At 42.8% G+C, this 22,470-nt stretch overlaps 1 protein-coding gene across 1 annotated transcript in view; it reads left to right on the plus strand.

Annotated features, from left to right (window-relative positions):
• The window catches only part of ERP44 (endoplasmic reticulum protein 44), a 68,851-nt gene extending 47,949 nt beyond the window's left edge, over positions 1 to 20,902 (plus strand). The window contains exons 6-12 of the mRNA XM_072153055.1: positions 13,211 to 13,326; positions 13,438 to 13,495; positions 13,867 to 13,983; positions 15,390 to 15,501; positions 15,615 to 15,756; positions 18,980 to 19,082; positions 20,482 to 20,902. Of these exons, the coding sequence (XP_072009156.1) occupies positions 13,211 to 13,326; positions 13,438 to 13,495; positions 13,867 to 13,983; positions 15,390 to 15,501; positions 15,615 to 15,756; positions 18,980 to 19,082; positions 20,482 to 20,586 (753 nt within the window). The 3' untranslated portion in view covers positions 20,587 to 20,902. The remainder of the gene's footprint in view (positions 1 to 13,210; positions 13,327 to 13,437; positions 13,496 to 13,866; positions 13,984 to 15,389; positions 15,502 to 15,614; positions 15,757 to 18,979; positions 19,083 to 20,481) is intronic.
• Positions 20,903 to 22,470: the final 1,568 nt, after the last annotated feature.

Genomic DNA, 22,470 nt, shown 5'->3' on the forward strand with positions numbered 1-22,470 from the left:
ATTTTGTTTGAATTTCTGTAAAATACATAAAAGGTTAACAAGATTCCTACCTGCTGTTTTGAAATTTTTAAGGGGTGAAGTTAATACAGCAGGGTGATATGGGTGGGAGTTCTATTAACACAACTTCCAAAAACCGTATAAAAATGAAATGGTTCCTAAAATAATTGATTCTAAAATTTTCTTAAAAATTTGAGACCATGCTGTTCGATTTGTGATCTTTCTAGGAAACTTATAAAATGTCGCCAACATAAAGCTGAGATATGGTAAATGTTAGTCTTTCTACCTAAATTAGTCACGATCAGTTTGAAAATGGCTTATTTTCTCAATGTTTACCAAATTCAACTTTGTTCATAAATATATGTTAAACATATCAACCAAAAAGTCCTGAGACTTTTTCATGTGTTATCCGCACGTGAAAAACGCATTGAAAACACAAAGCACATGAAAAACAGACCCTGAACAAACTGACTGATCTCTGATGAAAAAAATTTTTCATTGATCAAAACCTGATTGCACTCCGATCAGACTCTGACGTGATCTGCAAGTGTGAAAGAGGCCTTAGGCCGGTGCCACGCGTGGCGCTTTTGTCTGCGCTTGCAAGCGCAAACGCAGACAAAGTCGCGGCCACAGGGGCGGGCCTCGGCCCGATCGCATCGGCGTTTCTATGGAAACACCTGCGATCGGGAACGAGCCGCCGGTGTTTTGCGTTAATTTAACGCGAAACACCGGCGGCTCGTTCCCGATCGCAGGCATTTCCATACAAACGCGATCGGGCCGAGGCCCGCCCAGGTGGGTGCGACTTTGTCTGCGTTTGCTTTTGCAAGCGCAGACAAAAGCGCCACGTGTGGCGCCGGCCTTAGGGGTTTTTAAACCACCAGATAACCCTTTTAAATCTTTTGGCTAATGTTATTCAGGGAATAGGAACGCCTCTGTCAAAAACAGATAATTAACTACATAAACGGATACATCAAAACTTAAAAGCCATTAATGACAAAATGGAGCCATGGACACCAGAGCTATTCATCATTATTCCATAAAGTATCCACATATTCCAGATTTTGAAAATCTCGCTGGGTCCTCAAGGTGCAATCACCATGGGATTGGAGGCCATGAATAACAAATTTAAGAAGATTACCACAGTCCACAGTCCCTGGAGTAAATGTCCCGGCTGTATCATGCTTGATTTTATGGTAGATTTTCTTTTAAGGTCTAACAACCTAGAACAACCCTGCAAAACACAGCTTTGTACATCTAGTGTAAAATTTGGTTAACTTAAGCAAATAGGAACAAAACACCAGTAACTCCAGCGCTGAGGGAATTAAGCAACCAGTTTGATACAACTTAACACTGCAGCCCTCCTTTTATTTTATTTAACTCCCAAAAGTAAACCATAGTTCTCCATTTTTATTTTAGATTTTTAACCACTTTCTCTTCACTGTCCAAATTGCATATCTTTTTTTTATTATTTGGGTTAATTTGACCAATAAAACAAAATAGAGGTGTGGTCTAAAAATTGTAATATTTTTGAACAATACATTCATTTTGGGGGAGGGGGGGGGAGTAAACATTCGCAATGTATAAGATTAAAAAATGCCCCACAAAGTTTGATACCCAATTTCTCCTACAGTGTACAGATACCCCATATGGGCTGCTGTATGGGCACACTACCGGGCATAGAATCAATGTCAAATTGTACAGGCTATAATTTTTTTTTTTCTTTTGAATTGGACCTATAGAGGCATATTTTTTGCCACGAGATGCACTTTTCTGGTACATAATTTTGGGGCCTCTATAGCTAATTGATAATATTTTATTAACTCTTTGTTGGTGGAAACGATAATTATCAATTTTTGGTTATTGAACAAAAACTAATTTTGAAAATTATTTTTCCATCAACTGTCTCTTTCAAATGCATAACTTTTTTTCAGCTTATTTTTTGCAAGTAGAGTTATTCTTTTTAGTGGTCTTTTTTTAGAGCGCGTAACATGTTTTTCAATCACTTTGTTTAGAGCAATAAAAAATTATCTAATTTCGGAACGTTTTTTTTTTCCAGGCGTTTACCGTGCAGGTACAAAAGTGTGTGTACTTATACTTTAAGTGTTTGTATGGGAAAGTGACATTGTAGAGCCATGTAAACTGTTCTGCATGCAAACTCATGCGCAGACAATTTACTGTCAGACCCAAAAGGAGTCTGGCTTCAGAAGAGATTGGGCAGCCTTGGGGCTGCCCAGAAGTGGATAGGATTCCCTGGTAAGGGGCATGGGGGATCCCATTTTTCGGTGGAACACCGGTACACGCCACGGTAATGCTTGAACACATTGTGTCAAGCTGGCTCTGATCATGAAAGTTAGAGCACGGTGTCAGCTGTAATAAACAGCTTCTGGTGCAGGCTCCGTTTGTAAGCGGGTGCCAAAAACTGGATGTAATAGAACGTCCTGGAGTGGAAAGTAGCTTCCCGCAGGGACACGTACTATTACCTCCATGTGCGCAAAGGGGTTAATTCATACACACGGGCACCTTCATGCAACTTTGCAGCAAACCGTAATAAAATGCAAAAATGACATTAAAACTTTATATTTCCTCTAATAACTTTCTCTAAAAACTTGTATAAAGAAAATATGCTTTCCTAAAAACAGGATGTGAGGAATTCGTACATACCCCACACATGCATATTCGCCAAAATATGCAGCAAAGGGAACGTTAAATCCTCAGGGCGCTAAAGTTTTTTTTTAATTTTTTTAACTGAAAATTTCTTCACACAGATACATAATTGTACGCTCTTACACAATGGTAACCCGATAAAACCTATATATCCATAAACCACGCTAATGAGATAACAAAAGTCAAGTTTTAGATGTGCATCATTGTATTAGCCGCGCAATAACGGAATCCTCCGAAATTCCGTAAGATTGCCATAACATGGGTATAAATAATGGAGGATGACGTGAAATAAAAACTTCAGGAATGTGTGTGTGTGTGTGTGTGTGTGTGTGTGTGTTTTTCGTGTTAAATATAACTTTATGGACATGTTCTGCGGTGTTAAAAGTTAAAGGGGTTGTCCGAGTTTAAAAAAAATATATATATATATGTGTGGCCGGGAGCGGGCTGCCTAAAATAATAAAGCTGTACTTGTCTTCCAGTGCCCTCCGGTATCCAGCGCTGTTGTCGCTCCGGTCCGGGCACAATGTAAACAAACATGGCCGCCGGAGCAGCGCTGCATTCAGCTTCTGGTCAGCCGTGGCTGGGTACGCCTATCCGTCCCTATACACAGCATTGTGTATGGGGGCCGTAAGGTTGTCGTGTCCGGCCGGAAGCTGAATGCAGCGCTGCTCCGGCGGCCATGTTTCTTTACATGGCGCCCGGACCGGAGCGCCAGCAGCGCTGGATACGGGAGGGCACCGGAAGGTAAGTACAGCTTTGTTTTAGGCAGCCTGCTCCCGGCCACATATATTTTTTTTCATAACTCGGACAACCCCTTTAAACATTAGTTGATATTATCAAAATTTTGTAACAAAGTCAATATTTACATTATCTGTGGAGTGCAGAAGCTCCTGTGTGCACCTTCCTCCAAATTCGCCCTACAGCCTGATGGGTACAATTCAGAGGGCAATATCTCTGGTACTGTGGAACTTAGAAACACAAATTTTTAGATTCATATAAATGAGAATATTCTCCTCTTTCATCGGAAAAAAAAGTTTCTATGTGTCAGGAATCCAGAGATATTAACTTTTAAAGTGCCGACGGGAGTTTACTACTTTTACAAACGTTTTACAAACCTTAAGGGTGCAGCCAGTTTATAGCTTAAAAGGAACCTGTCACCAGGGACCTCATTTTCACTAAAGACGGGTTGCAGAAGCCCTTCACACCAGCAGTGCAAATATGCCTTTCTGCCTTTTCTAAGCATTTGCATTACAATATAACTGTGTGTTATAACTTGCCTTGCTCCCTGACAAAATCCTGGGGTAGTCACAGGGGCTGGACTTTGGTTTGGATGCATTTCAAAAAACAACATGTGGCTTGTCTTTGTTACTCACTCCTCAGAGCTTGGCCCCCACCTTTGTGCTCCTGTCTAGCTCCACCTCCTGCTTCTCAGAGGTCACAGCCTGGTCAACCTGACATCAGTGGGGGAGGGACATGCTGTACAGGAGCACAAACATGGAAACAGCCTGCAGCTCAAACAGGTCACATCTTGTTTTTTGAAATGCATGCAAACCAAAGTTCAGCCCCTGTGACTACCTCAGGATTTTGTCAGGATGCAAGAGTAAGTTATAACACACAATTACATTGCAATTAGAGATGAGCGAACATACTCGTCCGAGCTTGATGCTCGTTCGAGCATTAGCGTACTCGAAACTGCTCGTTGCTCGGACGAATACTTCGCCCGCTCGAGAAAATGGCATCTCCCGCCGTTGTGATTTTTGGATGCCAGAAACAGAGCCAATCACAAGCCAGGAGACTCTGCACTCCACCCAGCATGACGTGGTACCCTTACACGTCGATAGCAGTGGTTGGCTGGCCAGATCAGGTGACCCTGGAATAGACTAGTCCCTGCCCGCGCTGCTCGGATCATTATCTGTCTGCCGCTAGGGAGAGAGCTGCTGCTGGTCAGGGAAAGCGTTAGGGTGTTCTATTAGAATAGTGTTAGGCAGGAGTGATTCTACAAGAACCCAACAGCCCTTCTTAGGGCTATACCTTTTATTTTACTTTTTTTTGGTTTGCCTGTGGCTGGGCTTGCTTCCATTAGTAGTGCAGCTAGTACCATATTGTGAGGAATTTGCTGGGAGACTTGCGACCGTTGTATTTAGCTCTTAGTGACACACATCCACCTCAAACACCGAAGTGGGACAATTTATTAGGGGTTTGATTTGAATTAGGCACAGTCTGCTGATTTATTTTTTTTTACGTTTATTTCTTTTTATAACTCAGTCATCAGGCACAGCACAAAATCCAGTTGTGTGCTGTCAGTGTAGGTTAGAAACTAGCCATAGCAATAGGATAGCATCATTTTGTTTAAAAATAAAAAAAAAACACACAAAAAAAATTAAAAGTTTACACTTTAATTTGGAAAATGTTTAACCCGAGGGGTAGAGGACGAGGGCGTGGACGTGGGCGTCCAACTACTGCAGGGGTCAGAGGCCGTGGTCCTGGGCGGGGTGAGACACCACCTGCTGATGAGGGAGCAGGGGAACGCCGCAGAGCTACACTCCCTAGGTTCATCATGTCTCAAGTTACTGGGACTCGTGGTAGAGCACTGTTGAGGCCAGAACAGTGCGAAGAGGTGATGTCGTGGATTGCGGACAATGCTTCTAGCCATTTGTCCACCAGTCAGTCTTCCACGCAGTCCACCCATGTCACCGAAATCAGCACTCCTCCAGCTCCTCCACCTCAGCCTCCTCCCCCCCAGTCTGCCCCCTCCCAGGAAAATTTGGCATTTGAACCGGCATACTCTGAGGAACTGTTTTCTGGACCCTTCCCACAGTCACAAACCACTTGTCCGGTTGCTGCTGAGCTATTTTCCGATGCCCAGGTTTTCCACCGGTCGCAGTCTGTGGGTGATGATGACATTATTGACGTAGTGGAAGAAGTGTGTAAAGAGGTGTCGGACGATGAGGAGACACGGTTGTCAGACAGTGGGGAAGTTGTTGTCAGGGCAGGAAGTCCGAGGGGGGAGCAGACTGAGGGATCGGAGGATGATGAGGTGACAGACCCAAGCTGGGTTGATAGGCCGGGTGAACACAGTGCTTCTGAGACGGAGGCGAGTCCTATAGCAGAACAGGTTGGAAGAGGCAGTGGTGGGGCCAGACGTGGCCCGTGGCGAGGGCTAGATTTTCAGAAGTCTGGAGGTTCTTTAAAGAAACACCGGATGACCGACGGACTGTGGTGTGCAACCTTTGCCAAACCAGGATCAGCAGGGGTTCCACCACTACTAGCTTAACTACCACCAGTATGCGCAGGCATATGAATGCTAAACACCCCACTCAATGGCACCAAGCCCGTTCACCTCCAGCCGGGCACACCACTGCTCCTTCCCCTGTGTCATCTGCTAGGCAGCCCCCTGCCCAGGACCCTGGCACAAAAACCCCATCGTCGCCTCCACGATCCTCCACAGCATCCACCAGCGTTCAGCTCTCCATACCCCAGACGCTGGAGCGCAAAAGGAAGTATAGCGCAACCCACCCACACGCCCTAGCCCTCAACGTCCACATCTCCAAATTGCTTAGCCTGGAGATGCTGCCCTATAGGCTGGTAGAGACTGAGGCCTTTCAAAACCTCCTGGCGGCGGCCGCCCCTCGGTATTCGGTCCCCAGCCGCCACTACTTTTCCCGATGTGCCGTCCCAGCCCTGCACAAGCACGTGTCAGAGAACATCATCCGTGCCCTGACCAACGCCGTTTCTGACAAGGTCCACCTGACCGCGGACACATGGACGAGAGCTGCCGGGCAGGGCCACTATATATCGCTGACGGCACATTGGGTTAACTTGGTGGAGGCTGAGACCGAGTCTGACCCTGGGGCTGGTCATATACTGCCGACGCCGAGGATTGCTGGGCCTACCTCGGTCCAGGTCTCAAAGGCCTACTATGCCTCCTCCTCCTCCCACCCCTCCTCCACCTCCTCCTCCGAATTACCATCCGTGGGCATGGCGCCATCAGTCGGTAGCTCTAGGCACAGCAACAGTGCCGTCGCTAAGCGACAGCAGGCGGTGCTCAAACTGCTGAGCCTAGCCGATAAAAGGCACACCGCCCAAGAGCTATTACAGGGCATCACGGCACAGACTGATCTGTGGCTGGCACCGCTGAACCTGAAGCCAGGCATGGTTGTGTGTGACAACGGCCGTAACTTGGTGGCGGCTCTGCAACTCGGCAGACTGACACATGTGCCGTGCCTGGCCCATGTGTTAAATCTCATAGTTCAGCGGTTCCTCAAGACATACCCCAATCTGTCTGATTTGCTCACGAAGGTGCGCCGCATCTTTGCGCATTTCAGGAAGTCCAGCACAGATGCTGCCACTCTCAGGGCAGCGCAGTGCCGCCTCCAACTGCCCGCTCACCGACTGTTGTGCGACGTGCCCACGAGGTGGAATTCAACACTGACCATGTTATCCAGAGTTTACCAGCAGCGCCGAGCGATTGTAGACTGCCAGATGTCAACTTCCACCAGAACTGGTAGTCAGGTCAGTCAGCTTCCTCAAGTCTACAATGAGGAGTGGACGTGGATGTCTGATATCTGTCAGGTGCTGAGTAACTTTGAGGAGTCAACACAGATGGTCAGTGGCGATGCCGCCATCATCAGCCTCACCATCCCACTGCTTGGCCTGTTGAAAAACTCTGGTCAGCATGAAGTCGGAAGCTTTGCGCTCGTCACAAAAGACGGGGAAGAAGATTCCCTTGTTGATAGCCAAAGCACCCTTAGGTCTGTTTCTCAGCGCATATCGGAGGAGGTGCAGGAGAATGTTGGCGAGACAGAAGAGGGGACCATTGTTCAGTCCTTCACTGTTCAGCGTGTATGGGCAGAAGAAGAGGAGTTGGAGGAGGAGGAAATGGACAGTCAGGCCAGTGAGGGGAGTGAATTCTTGCGCGTTGGGACTGGCACATATGGCAGATTTCATGCTAGGCTGCCTATCCCGTGACCCTCGCGTTCAAAGAATTTATTCCAGCACCGATTACTGGGTATTCACTCTCCTGGACCCACGGTACAAGCAAAATCTTTCCACTCTCATCCCTGGAGAGGAAAGGAGTGTGAGAATGCATGAATACCAGCAGGCCCTGGTGCACAAGCTGAAACAGTATTTCCCTTCTGACAGCGCTAGCGGCAGAGGGCGTACTTCTGCGGGACAAGTAGCGAGGGAGAGTAGGCGAGCAGGCAGCTTGTCCAGCACTGGCAGGGGTACGCTTTACAAGGCCTTTGCCAGTTTTATGTCACCCCAGCAAGACACTGTCACCTGTCCCCAGTCTCGGCAGAGTAGGGCTGATCTTTACAGAAAGATGGTGAGGGAGTACGTAGCTGACCATACCATCGTCCTAAATGATCACACAGCTCCCTACAACTACTGGGTTTCAAAGCTGGACATGTGGCACGAACTGGCGCTGTACGCCTTGGAGGTTCTTGCCTGCCCTGCCGCTAGCGTGTTGTCCGAGCGGGTTTTCAGTGCAGCTGGTGGCATCATCACGATAAGTGTACACGCCTGTCGACTGACAGGCTGACGCTTATCAAGATGAATAAAGCCTGGATTTCTCCGGATTTTCATTCTCCACCAGGTGAAAGAAGCTCAACCTGAATAATGTATGCACTCCTCCTCATTGTCCTCCTTCTCCTCCTCTTTGTACACTAAAGCAGAGGAAACTGGCTATTTTTTTCCAGGGTCAACTGGCTCTAGCTATATTACTCTATGTATTTAATTTTTCTGGAGGACCACCTACCTGCTCCTCTGGTTTGAAAACTTTTTTGGACTGCCACATACAGGCACTATCCAAATTAAATTGTCTCCATAGCAGCCTCCACATGTCTTCTTTTTAGCTGCCTCCACACGTTGTCTCCATTGCTACCTCCACACGTCATCGCCATAGCTGCCTCCAAAAATCGTCCATATAGCTGCCTCCATACATGGTCTCCTTATCAAACGAACTGTGTCAGACAGAATTTTGGGTTGTTTTCATGGCTTCCACATCAAACTTGTTAACTTTGTCGCCACCCTGCTGTGTAATCAACAAAATATACTGGCAAACTTTTATCATTTACCGATATTATTTCAGCGCTTCTTGCGCATCTGTTTACATTCCCCTCACCCACCATAACCCAAACTTATAAGAACGCTACTACACTTGATCTTATACAAAAGGTTCTTAGAAGTGCTGTTTGGGGAGTAGCCGAGAGACAGGGGCTTGGATAGGCGAAAGCTCGCCTGGCAGCGGAGTGCCAGCTCCATCTCAATATCCAACTAACATAGTTTTAACTGCAGCACCTTTAATCTATTACTACTTCACTGCCTCCATACATCGTCCCCTTATCAAACGAGCTGTGTCAGGCAGAATTTTCAGGTGTTTCACCAGATACATAGTGGAACTCGGCCCATCTGTCGCCGCCATGCTGGAGACCTGAAGTTGCAATCATAGCAGCGCAATATGGATGCCCCATACTGTCGCTCTTAATCATGGAACCATTTCCGTAAAAACAATTAAAAATAGAACCACTATGCTATTCCATTATTCCAAGGTGAAATATTCAAACGACCCGGTCTGCTTTGAAAATTATAATTTTTTCAAAGTAAACGCTTCTGGCCCCCAGGCCCATTTTGGGTGGGGAGGAGCCGAGAGACAGGGGCTTGGACAGGCAAAAGCTCGTCTGGCAGTGGACGGCCAGCTCCATCCCAAGATTAGGCAGCCTCAGAGGCATCCATGCATGCTGCCCCTGCTGTTTCCTGTCCATTTTGCCTCCACGATCCTCCACAGCGTCCACCAATGTCTCATTTCAACTCTCCATACCCCAGACGCTGGAGCACGAGAGGATATGCAGCACATCATCCCCTTATCAAACGAGCTGTGTCAGGCAGAATTTTCAGGTGTTTCACCAGATAAATAGTGGAACTCGGCCCATCTGTCGCCGCCATGCTGGAGACCTGAAGTTGCAATCATAGCAGCGCAATATGAATGCCCCATACTGTCGCTCTTAATCATGGAAGTCGTCTCCATGGCTGCCTCCACATGTCGTCCCCTTATCAAACGAGCTGTGTCAGGCTCATTTTTCGGGATTTTCAACAGATACGTTATGGAACTTGGTCACTATGTCGCCACCATGCTGTGTTATCGACTAAATATACTGTCAACCTTTTGTTCACATAGGAAATCATTTCAGCGCTTCTTGCTCACCTCCTTTGGTGAAGCCTGAGTCCATTTAGGGTATGTCGCCATGACACTCTCCAGCCTGCCGCTGCCTCTGCATCCCGTCCCCTATAGTGTCAGCATCTAAAACATGCAATAATTGACCCTATCTAGCCTCATTCGGTCACTCTGTCATGGCCATGCTGTTGCCCATAATTTTGGCATAATGGTACGATTAAGCAGCCTCAGAGGCATCCATGCATGCTGTCCCTGCTGTTTCCTGTCCATTTCCGTGGTGTTTCCATCCTTTTCTGAGGTTCCCAGGTGTTTGGCCAAGCTTCCCTGTGCAGAGCCTTGGTCCCCTTGAAAAATGCTCGAGTCTCCCATTGACTTCAATGGGGCTCGTTATTCGAGACGAGCACTCGAGCATCGGGAAAAGTTTGTCTCGAATAACGAGTACCCGAGCATTTTAGTGCTCGCTCATCTCTAATTGTAATGCAAATGCTTAGAAAAGGCAGAGAGGCATTTTTGCACTGCAGGTGTCATGGGCTTTTATAATATGTCTTTAGTGAAAATGAGGTCCCTGGTGACAGGTTCCCTTTAAGGCTCAGCCCCATTTGAACACAGTTGCTTATCAAAATGATTCTGAGATTGTTTGTTTGTTTGTTTGTTTGTTTGTTTGTTTGTTTGTTTGTTTGTTTGTTTTTTCACATGTGGTACTTCATTTTAGTGGCAAATGTTGGATGATAAGTTTTGCGTTTATTTACCAAAAAAGAAAAATATTTTCTTTAAAAAAAAAAATTGACATTTTCGAAAATTGTGTTTTTAGGCAGATAGATTTACCACCTAAATAAGTTGCTGAATAACATTTCCCATTTGTCTACTTTACATTTTCATCATTTTTTAAATGTCTGGTTAATTTATTTTGATGTCACGCGGCTTACAAATATAATATAGATTTTCCGTATTTTCAGAATAGACTATTTTGGGGATAAATACTGTTTTTTGAATTAAATTTTACATATTTAACATCAAAACCCCCTATATATAGCTAACCCATTTTCAAATCTGCACCCCTCAAGCTATCAGAAACCGCTTTTAGTAAGATTGTTAACCCCTTGAGATCTTCATAGCAATTACATCAAAATGGAGGTGAAATTTAGCCCTAAAACTTACACATTTCCAAAAGATAAAAAGAGAGAACCCATCTTACAATTTGTTATGCAATTTCTTCTTAGTACAGGGACCCACCCCCACATGTGGTCGTTACAGTTTTATAGGCGCACAGCAAGGCGCAGAAGGAAAGGAGCTCCCCACAGCTGCCAGGAATTTAGTTTCCTCATTGGCCCCTTTTGTAGGCTATAAAACTAGCTTTTTCGTTATTGGGTCCATATGACGGCATTTTTTTTTGCGGGAGGAGATGCTTTTTCTAGTGTTACCATTTTGGGTTTGGTATCCCCTTTTTTTGAGGACAGGAGTAGAAAAGCATCAATTTTTAATTTTTTTTTTTTTTTTTTTTTTTTTTTTTTTTACCCCGTGTTCACCATATAGCCGAATAATCATGTTACCACAGCTGAATATTTTTTCTTACATTTTACTAAATTTGCTAAATAAAACCTAATTTGGGTAAAAATCTATCATTTTTGCATCGCCGTCTTCCAAGCGGCATAATATTTTTACTTTTCCGGCTATGGAGCTAGTTGATGGGCTTGTTTTTTGCGGGACATGTTGTACTCTGCAACAGTATCATTCTAGAGTAAATATGTTTTTTTGATAACTTTTCATTGCAATTTTTGTGGGATTCAATAGGTAAAGATCATAATTTTTGGCGGGATTTTCACTTTTTTTTTTTTTTTTTTTTTTTTTTTTTACTGTTATGTCTCTTTATATGTTATGGGGCTTATGGGCATTTTTATTGATTTATTACTTTATTTTTTATTGAAAAACTTGTTTTTTTTACTATTTCCACCATGGGACATGAACAAGCAATCATCTGATTGCTTGTTCATAATAATACTCTGCAATACTGATGTACTGATGCTCGCACCCCTTGGCACCCCTCGGAACCGGCGCGCGCGGGGGGGGGGGGGGTCTTTGTGGGGGAAAGAAACAACCCCCCCCCAAAGGCATGTTAAGTGCCACTGTTGCGCTGACCGTGGCATTTAAAGGGTTAAACGACCGCAGGTTTTACACTGGGGTGTCGGCTATTGGTTATAGCCAGCACCCCGTGTGTCCCATTGCCGGTTCGGCTCAGATCTTGAGCTGAACAGGCATCAGCCCAACGCTAAGTCACTGAGCTCAGGGTCTGACATATTGGACGCGGAGCGCCAAGAGGTTAAGTGTCTCTTGTTGTTCTTTTGTTATCTCAAAAATGTACAAATCCAACAAAAAGAGATTTGAAAAGAAAATATGAGGCGCTCTGGTGAGAGCTCCAGACTAATTAGCATAACCCTCTCTTGCCAATTTCTCGCCATATAGAATTCTAATAAAGATGTCCCAAGGATAATGGTTTATCAGAAACGAGTTAGTATAACGATGGCAGTTGTCCTTTAATCTCGCCATTGGCATTTTAACCTTCCTGATATGCTATAAACACATTGCTTAATCAGTACGATGTTAATAAATAAGAAAGCCATAGTACTTCCTTCTCCTGGCCAAGTGGTCACCAGGTATTTCTGTATCACACAAGCTGGAAAAAAAAGGCAAACACGTGAACTTATTGTGGGTGCAATGTGTATATGGATCCATTATAAGGAATTACCATTTTTTTTTTCCCCTATTACTGTGTATACTTGTGTATAAGCAGAGTTTTTCAGCACAAAAAAGGTGCTGAAAAACCTCATCTTGGCTTATACACGAGTCTATAAAAAAAAATAAACTTACATACTCTCCCTCCATCGCCCCGATGCTCAGCGCGGCTCCCGGCGCCTGGTCTTCTCTCTTCCGGTTGTTGTAACAGCTGGCAGAGACGCGTTCATGCGCTCTGCCGGCAGGAGCACACTATGATGCATCGGTGTCGCCGCTGATGACTTCATAGTGTGCGCAGGCCGGCAGATCGCATGGACGCATCTCTGCCAGCTGATAGAACAGAGAGAAGACCAGCCGCGGGGAGCGTAGCATCGGGGAGCGGCGCAGAGCATCGGAATCGTCCGAAGGTGAGTATGGAAGTTTGGGTTTTTTTTAATGGGCTTGGCAAACAGGGGGCTACCAATGCTGTGAGCTGGGAGGCTGTGACCAATGCATTTTCCACACTCGGCATACTCGAGTCACCCAGTTTTAGGTGGTAAAATTAGGGGCCTCGGCTTATACTTGGGTTGGCTTATACTCGAGTATATACGGTATGTTGACATCTTTGTTTTAATAATCATGCATTCTTCTTGTTTTTCATTGCAGCAGAGTAAAAGAACAATAATTGGCTTTTTTGAAACCTCAGAGTCCTCTAACTTTCGAACATTTGAAAAAGTCGCAAACATTTTACATGATGATTGCGTATTTATTGCTGCATTGGGGTACGTAATCTCAAATTTATATTTCCCTAAAATTATAATTTTATATTGATATTTGTTGTATTTATGCCAATTTTTGCTATATCACTCGTATTTGTTAACCTCTCTTTTCAGAGAGATTTCAAAGCCAGAAAGGTTTAGTGGAGACAATGTTATCTACAGGCCCATTGGAGTAAGTATTTTAGCTTTTATTTGTAAACTTTATTTCTTGTTTTGAAAAAAGTTGTACTTCATGCATATTTGTATTTGATCAGTGTAAGCACTCCGTTATTTTTATTTATTTTATTTTGCTCTGTGGTGGCTGCTTTTTATTTTGGCTCCCACACTGCCACATTAAATTGTATGGTATCATCCCAACCCACCTGTAACAGTCGGGGCCCCAAACAGTCCACAGGACTGTTGTTTGTGGCCCGTGGAACTATGCATGTCATGTGCAGGTAGGCTAACTCTAATGTCCTTCTGAAAATTATAATTGTTGGCGAGTGTGCTGAGGTATATGTTAATATAAACTTGTGCAGATAACTTTGTTTGATCTTCATAAAGGAAAGCGCTCCGGATATGGTGTATTTGGGTTCACTCACAAACTTTGACCTGGCTTTTGCTTGGACACAAGATAAATGCGTTCCGCTTGTACGGGAAATAACATTTGAAAACGGAGAGGTAAAATGAAATGTTTTCCATAATGCTTATCTTTATCACCTGTTGAGTTGTAATGTTTTTTTAATAGATACCAAAATATGCTTTTGTACACTTAAAAAAAAAAAAAAAGACTAGACTTGACTCTACAATGCACTTGAAGGTATTTAGCCTAGTTGGCCAACTTTGTTGATTTATCTGGCTTCATCCCTTTCTCAAACTGCCATCTTCTATGCCAGAGGTGGCACTCGGAGCAATCTTTGGCACCTAGGCCATCACCCCTGCACAGAGTTTCCAGATAGGACTCAACGCCTCCTCCTGCAGTCCCTGGCACCCAGGATGTGCTGTGATCAGGACTATTTTAAAGCTACACATGCTTAGCTGCCTGGGATTACAGGAGGAGCAAGGAGGTGCAGACAAGGCTGCATTATTTTTGGAGCTCCTGCAATGGGCACCGCAATTCTTTCTCTTCAGGGTACCCTGGAAGCTACAATGATAATCTGAATTTCTCCTCTTAATTTCAACTACATTGGTGTCCCTTAGGACGCCAATACAATTAAAAACTGTGACAAAACGGGTAGTAACATGTTACTGCTTAAATTGTCATGTTGGCACTTTCTTTATACATAAGGGGGTTTGGTTGTAGTTTGGGCACTCGGTCTCAAAAAGGTTCACAATCACTGTTCTAGGCTATTCGCTACACTCTTGAACACCTGTAGATAGGCCCAGTACTCCCAGATGGAACACCAATAGAAAGGAATGTTTGCTCCACCCACAAGCCCATTGCCACTATTTAATTGTCCATCAGCCATTGACATCGCCCATTACTTGTGCGGATATTGCCAGCCACATCCTCATTTATTTGTGGTTTCTTATGCGATAATTGACCTAATAAACCACAACCAGAATATTGTCAAGCTGCGTAACACCGCATAGTTAACTTTTCTTTCATGGTCCAGTGTGGTGGCTCATCCAGAAAATCAACTTTATTGAGATCTCTAAATTGGTTTGTGTAAAATCAAGGGTTTAACACTGAAGTCAATGTGGGGAGTACTGAACGCCTCCTCATCTGTGATAGACATTGTGCATCAGACTTCAGGAGATCTGGTTATTGACGTCTTTTGATGCACGACCATAATTTACAGTAAAGGGGGTCTTCTATGGAAGAGAGAGCTTGACTTCAGTGTTTAAAATCTCTGTCTCCTTGACTTCATACAACCATTTTACATCTTACTTCAAAGTAGATTTTCTTGATGAACCTGTATGAATGGATGATTGGTGTAAAGAGTAGCGTATTTTTTTTCTCTCCTGGAAAAAATTAGTGTGACCTGTTACGATCAAAAAGCTGGAAATGCTTAAATACTGTAAAGGGAAGTTTTTAATAATATTTTGGTGTTTTGCATTGTGTTATTTTTAATTCTTTGTTTTAGGAGCTGACCGAGGAGGGTCTACCATTCCTTATACTTTTCCATATGAAAGATGACATGGAAAGTTTAGAAAAGTTCCAGCAAGAAGTTGCTCGTCAGTTAATTGGTGAAAAAGGTATGTTTTTACTGAGAATTTAAATCCTGTTAACGCCAATATTAATCTATAAAAATTTGTGTTACATTGTACGAGTTTGTATACATTTGTTTTATTATTTCTCCCCTTCACAGGAACTATAAACTTTTTGCATGCAGACTGTGACAAATTCAGGCATCCTCTTTTGCACATCCAGAAAACTCCTGCTGATTGCCCTGTAATAGCAATTGATAGTTTTAGACACATGTATGTGTTTTCAGATTTTAAGGATCTATCGTAAGTATCTTCATCTTGTACTGTAAATAATAATCTCAGATTATTTTTACTCTAAAATATCTGTATAGGCTACATTAATTTTAAATCCAGTGATGTCCATAAATCTTTTTACATTTTTCTTTTTTTTTTTTTTTTAAATTGTTTGTGCTTATTTATTTCTTAATTGAGCTTAAAAAAATGAGGGTTTACGCTTTACCCTTTTATAATGGAGATTTGGAGATCTGCAAGAGGAAATACTAGATTTCTGTGACTACCGCTAGAGGAAGTAGCTGAATACGGTTGTGAAAACATACATATAGATCCATAAATATTAGAGCTGAGAAAACCTTTTTCAAATTTTTGGTTCTGTACATTACAAATTCAAAATTGAACAAAACCATTTAGATCTAGTTGAGACTTTTAGCGTTAACCCTTTACCGACCTGTGACATACTAGTTCGTCACATGCTGGCTGCGGGTGTATTGAGAGCCCTTTCCATACAAGGTGGGCGTTTGCTGCATATAGCATCAGAACACCCGCGGTTTGTGCTGCCACCGATAGCAGACGTTTAACACTGTAGATGCCTCCGGTGGCGCCCTATGAGGTCATCAGTGGGGGCAGCGATCAGTTGTCATGACAGCCTCTTTATGTACGGTTTTAACCAATTCATTACAATGCGCGATTTGCACATTGTAATAAAACGTGGTACATCCCCATTTGGTAGGACTAAAGTACCGTAGGGGGATCTGAAAAATAGTAAAAATTAAAAAAAAAAAAATGTAAAAATTTAATCCTGTATCTGAAAATGGCACCCAAAGTCGAAATTGCCAGTTTTTTGCCATTTTGAAACATATAAAAAATTCAGTAAACAAGTGATCAAAGCGCAGAAAAGTCCTAAAAATGGTAGCTTTGAAAACGTCAAAAGTTGAAAAAAAGCACACACCGTATAAAACAGTTATGCCCGTGATTGCACCGACCATAAGAATAAAGTAGACATGTCGCTGCATTTGGAAATTTTTTTCACACTTCCCAGTACATGGCATGGAATATTAAATACTGTCAACATGAAGTGCAATTTGTTACGCAGAAAACAAGCTCTAGTACAGCTTACAACATGGAAAAATGGAAAAGATATGGATTTTTGAAGGTGGGAAGTAAAAAAATGGAAAGCAAAAATGAAAAAGGGCCTCAGAATTAAGGGCGAGGTTCTGTGGTAGTTCTGTTTTTATCCATGGGTAGGCTGACTCAGAAATGATTTAGAGAGGATAGCATTTTTAAATATTTATTTTGTGAATTTCAAGTAAATATTGCATTGCTTGTCAAAAAGAATTTACGTTCTTGGAGATGCTGAGTATGGTGGTATATATAAATCGAATCACTGTGACTCATTATTTTACATCACTATTTGGGCGTAAAACGCATCACTTTTCGTGCATTTTTTCTAATGATTTGTGTTTATCACAAAGTTGCATATTGGTGGTCTGTAAGCTGTAATCAAGAAAAATTAGTTTTTGCCATCAAATGAAATTTTGGCATTTGGTATACTTTATGCTGCAATTTCAGTTTCAGCTAACGACTGGCTGGGAAAGTGTTAAATTTTTATTTTGACACTCGCATTTAATTTACCGTATGTACTCGAGTATAAGCCGACCCGAGTATAAGCCGAGACCCCCAATTTTACCATCAAAAACTGGGAAAATCTATTGACTCGAGTATAAGCAGAGGGTGGGAAATGCATTGGTCACAGAGCCCCCCAGTAGTATACAGCCTGCTCCCAGTAGTATACAGCACCCTCCCGACCCCCCCCCCCCCCCCCGGTCGTACACAGCACTGCCCCCCCCTCCCGGTTGTACACAGCCGCTGCTGACGTCATACTAGGCTCCGCGCGAACTTCGGGGCCACCGGAGGGTGAGTATATAAGTTTATTATTGTTTAAGTATATGTATATTGACTCGTGTATAAGCCGAGGGGACATTTTTCAGCACATTTTTTTTGTGCTGAAAAACTCGGCTTATACACGAGTATATACGGTATCTGTCATATGAATATTTCTTCAATGCTTTTTAAAAAATGTACATGTGTGAAGATGATTTTCCTAAAATGTAGCCATTTGATCACGTAGAAATGTTTTTCTTGGATACAACCACCTTTGCTGGAGTTATTGCAAAAAACATAGTTTTTGCATATGAAATGCCCAGAAAATACTGTATGTCCTACACGTCCTTTGGTGATGATTGCTCCTCAATAGCACATTTCTGGCCACTGCTACCAGAGTGCGGGGTGCTCATATTCATGGAAGCCGTCTCATTTCTATGGCACAACATTGCTACATTTATGTGACATTTTCTTTACACAGGTACAGGCATCCCCTACTTAAGGACACCTGACTTACAGACGAACCCTAGTTACAGACGGCCCCCTCTGCCCACTGTGACCTCTGGTGAAGCTCTCTGAATGCTTTACTATAGTCCCAGACTGCAATGATCAGCTGTAAGGTGTCTGTAATAAAGCTTTTATTGATAATCCTTGATCCCATTACAGCAAAAAATGTTGAAACTCCAATTGTCACTGGGGCAAAAAAAATATTTGTCTGAAACCACAATTTTAAAATGTACAGTTTCGACTTGAATACAAATTCAACTTAAGAACAAACCTATGGAACATATCTTGCACGTAACAGTAACCCTGGGGGGGCTCACTTCAAACACCTATATTTCCTGAACCTTTGCACCTAGAAACATAATTCTAGTGTCATATTACACAGGAAAGTAAGGGTGCTTTACGGAACTGGAGATATCCACTCTTAAAGTTAAAATCGGAAATTGAAAGCTGTAAACATTATTTTTATTACAACTTTAAGGGTGGATATCTCCGGTTCTGAGAGGCATGTGCAAATAGGACTTGCATGGCCGTATAGCAGTTGTGAAGGAGTTAAATAAAATCCAATTGAAGAAGAGATGAATTAAAATAACTGAATGTCTGCATACCCTTTAAACTTTGGACAGCTAGCTTATGAAAACAAAAGCCAGGGCTGAGCAGCAGTACTTTGAAGAGATCTTGCATACCAGTACCAGTGCTCGGAATCCATATAAACGTTTAGTTCCATAGATCTCCAGGCTACTTAATGCTGTCAGCATCTTTGTATGGTAATGCTATTAAAGGGAGTCTGTCAGCAATTTTTAATATTCAATATAAGTGAACAGCAATCCTTTATAATGGCATATAAACTCTACTTTTTTTCCAGAATTCCTGGGAAACTAAAACAGTTTGTCTTAGATTTACATTCTGGAAAATTGCATAGGGAATTTCACCATGGACCTGACCCAACCGATGTTGCTCCAGGACAGGTATATAGAATATTCAGTGTAATGTGCTATAATTTTGACTGCTTAATTTGTTTATTGTTGTGGTTTAACCAGAAATGGTAATTGTAGAGGGGGATGTAGATGTATAAAATCAAATTATTATATTTATTTTGAGTTAATTTGAAAATTAAAAAAACAACTTTCATTACAAGAGAGGCTTATTCTCACCAATAACTTTTAACAATTAGTTAAGGAGAAAAAAAATCCTTTAACACTTTTTAATTGGCCCTAATTAAAAAAAAAAACTGCAAAAAATGTAACCCCTTCCTGACACAAAATGGGGGAGATTAATTAAAATTGTTGGTGAATAGACTCGTGTAGAGTCTGACTCCACTGTATTCTGCACCAGATAAATCATGCCAGATGTTTTATCTGCAGCTATTAGTTGGTCTAGTTTCCTCCAGAATTTTCTGGTGCAGAATTTTATGGCTCACAAACTCCATTTTCTGGTGCCCAGGCTAAGCGCCTGGAAAACTGTCTGAAAATGGTCCATTTCAGGTGGAAATGACACCAGAATTCTCGTGGAGACAGGTGAATGTATTTCCACCAATTTGTTTTTACTCCGCGGTGTCAGCAAAGTGGTATGAAAAGGGCTCATGCAGGGTGGGTGTTTGCTGCATATTACAGTGAACTCTCCTTGCCTCACCGTCCTTTGCCGAGGTTCAGTAACCTCTGCTGAACGCCTTTTGGCTCCTCAGATTAGCAATTACGCATGGCTCTCAACCCGGCTGTCTCCCTCCACACAGCAGTTAGTCTGTTACTTCACTGGCTCTCCCTCAGAAGTTCTTACGTGATCATGGCATTGCATTTATACACTCGGCGATGATCTCACAAGAACTGCATCAAGAGATCCGGTGACGTCACCAGATCTCTGATTGCTGTGTGGGCGGAGCGAGCCACACCGAGGGCCTTGCATAATTACTAATTGGGGGAACTCGTTTACTTTTAATTTTTTTTATTTCTCTGAAATGGTGACCTGCTTAAACATCTACCATCAGCTATTCTGGTGAATGTAAAACTGAAAAGGGCTGCAGTGGAAAGGGGTCAATGGGCTCAAATTCTTATATCAATGCATCTTCGATCCTGTAAAGCCTATTGCCCACAAGCAAGTGCTCGTTGTGTGCTTGCTGGAATATCTGGGAGAGAGGGGGTGTGTCTTGCATGTACATTCTCACTCAATTTTCAGCACAGAAAATATGGGATGTGCCCAGCAACGGCCATTTGTGGCATCACTGATAGAGGCAAGTGTTGGAGCCTTGTGGAGCAAGCATTGTTTTGGTTGTTTTACCCTCCCTTTTCAAGATATAATTTGTTTTGTTTAGTAAATCTGCATGTTTTATTTACCAAAAATTATAGTTTGTCTTTTGTTTGTTTTTTCCAGCAAACTCAAGAATTGGCAAGTAATCCTCCAGAGAGTTCTTTCCAAAAATTAGCCCCAAGTGAATATAGGTACACAATACTGAAAAGGGATCGTGATGAGCTTTAATAAACTAGGATTGCCATGAAAGCCTTACCATTTGATCAATTGAGTGTGGTAAAACAAAAACGTAGCCTATATTTTCATAATTGTATTTTTTATTTGGGATAAACAAACAATAATGGATTATTTTTATTTTCTCCCACTGTTTGTAAATATGTCTGTGTTTAGTGGTTTCTTTATGTACAGACTTTTAAATTGGAAATACAAAAAAAATGAAATCTCTGAAACAAACTGTGCTGTTTTTTTTACTACAACAGTTTCATGACAATATGCAGAAGTTGTTAACTTGCACTTCCCCATTAAATTGGATTCTTGGATGTTTTTTCTGAAGTATTTGTCTTTATTCAAATGTTAATTGTACGGATATGCCAGCACAGTCTTAAATTAAGGGCCGCATTTGGCCCCCAAATGCCCTGCTTGATTGTGATTTCTTTGATCAAAAAGATGCCACTGAATATAACAGAAACACTACCTCAACATCCAACAATGGAGCTTTTTCCCACTCTCTCATTTACAGAGTTCTGTGTCTTCAGTCCAAACAACATTTATACCCTATACAATATTTTTAGAGTAGTTCCCATGGGAACATTTACAGAGATAGACAAGTATTTGGAGTCCGTTACCTGCTCAGCAACATTCCCTGAGCCGGGCAAATTGATTTAACTCCAAATGATTAGATAAGGTCTAGCTAGTCAAGCTTCCTCAGCTGAGCTCTTTTCTCAGTGATGGGCTAAACTGCATCTTCAGAAGTTAGTTATTCTGATCTTGACATTGACGTTTAATTTCATCTGCCCCATGTATATTCTTCAGGTAGGTATAATTTTTTAAAAATGTACCGTTGTCAAGCTCATTTCTCATGAATGCAGCCATATTGTCCCATAGAAATGTGATAAAGTCCTTGGATATGACCACCTTTGCTGTAGTGATTGTACAAAAAAACATATTGGCCTGTAGTTGCTGTATGTCCTGCAGCCGTCCTATGGTAATGAAAGCTGAATCTAGGTGGTCAAGCAGGGCTCAATAGCACATGTCTGGCCGCCGTGGCTGGGGTGGTCCTATCCAAGAACAACTATCTTGTTTCTAAGAGACTATATGACTACATTTATTGGAAATTATCTTTACACAGATAATTTTGATGATGCCATACAATACAACTTTATTGATCCCCAGCGGAGAAATTATTTTGTACAAAGTGTCCAGCGTAGCAGACAAAAAACATTTAGCAAAGAGACTTTAGGAGTTACTCAGCTTGTTTGCAATATTCATGCTTTCTTAAGTTACATAATAATATACTACAGTACAGTACACAATATGATATGGGGGACAAGCATATTACACGCTTACAATTGACATTCACAGTAGACACACAATGGGTCACAAAATTGTATGCCGGGTACCTGCGTTTGGACGGTGCTGTGATTCTAGTTACTGCCGTCGGACTCGGCAGTTCGTACTAGCTTCAGCTGCCTAGCACTGATGCCGCCTTTGCCGTGCAGCCTCCTGCTGGCTGGACTTAAGCATCGTTATTGATTGTGGTGGGTTTTTCCTGCACTTGGGCAGCCTGGTGACTCTTTGCCACTGGTGCTAATGGCAGCCTGGAACAACAGGCGCTCTGTTGCGCTCAGCCAGGAGACCAGGCTGCCTGGTGCAGGTGATTCCCCACAGGTACCTGCATGGGGGAGATGAGGTAGGGGGATGCTGGAATGCGAGCCTGCCATGCTCCAAGGCAGCCTATTATCTGGTGATGGTTCTGGCTAGAATGCGAACCAGAGTGGAGGCTGCCGTGGCAGTCGTTTGGGCCTAGCATTGCCTTGGCCCTAGTGCAATCAGGCCACCGGGTGGATTGTTTGGTCCCAGCCAATGTCCAGAATGAGGATGGCCGAAAGTGTT

Source organism: Engystomops pustulosus, chromosome 5 (genome assembly GCF_040894005.1).
Source record: "Engystomops pustulosus chromosome 5, aEngPut4.maternal, whole genome shotgun sequence".
Taxonomy (NCBI): Eukaryota; Metazoa; Chordata; class Amphibia; order Anura; family Leptodactylidae; genus Engystomops; species Engystomops pustulosus.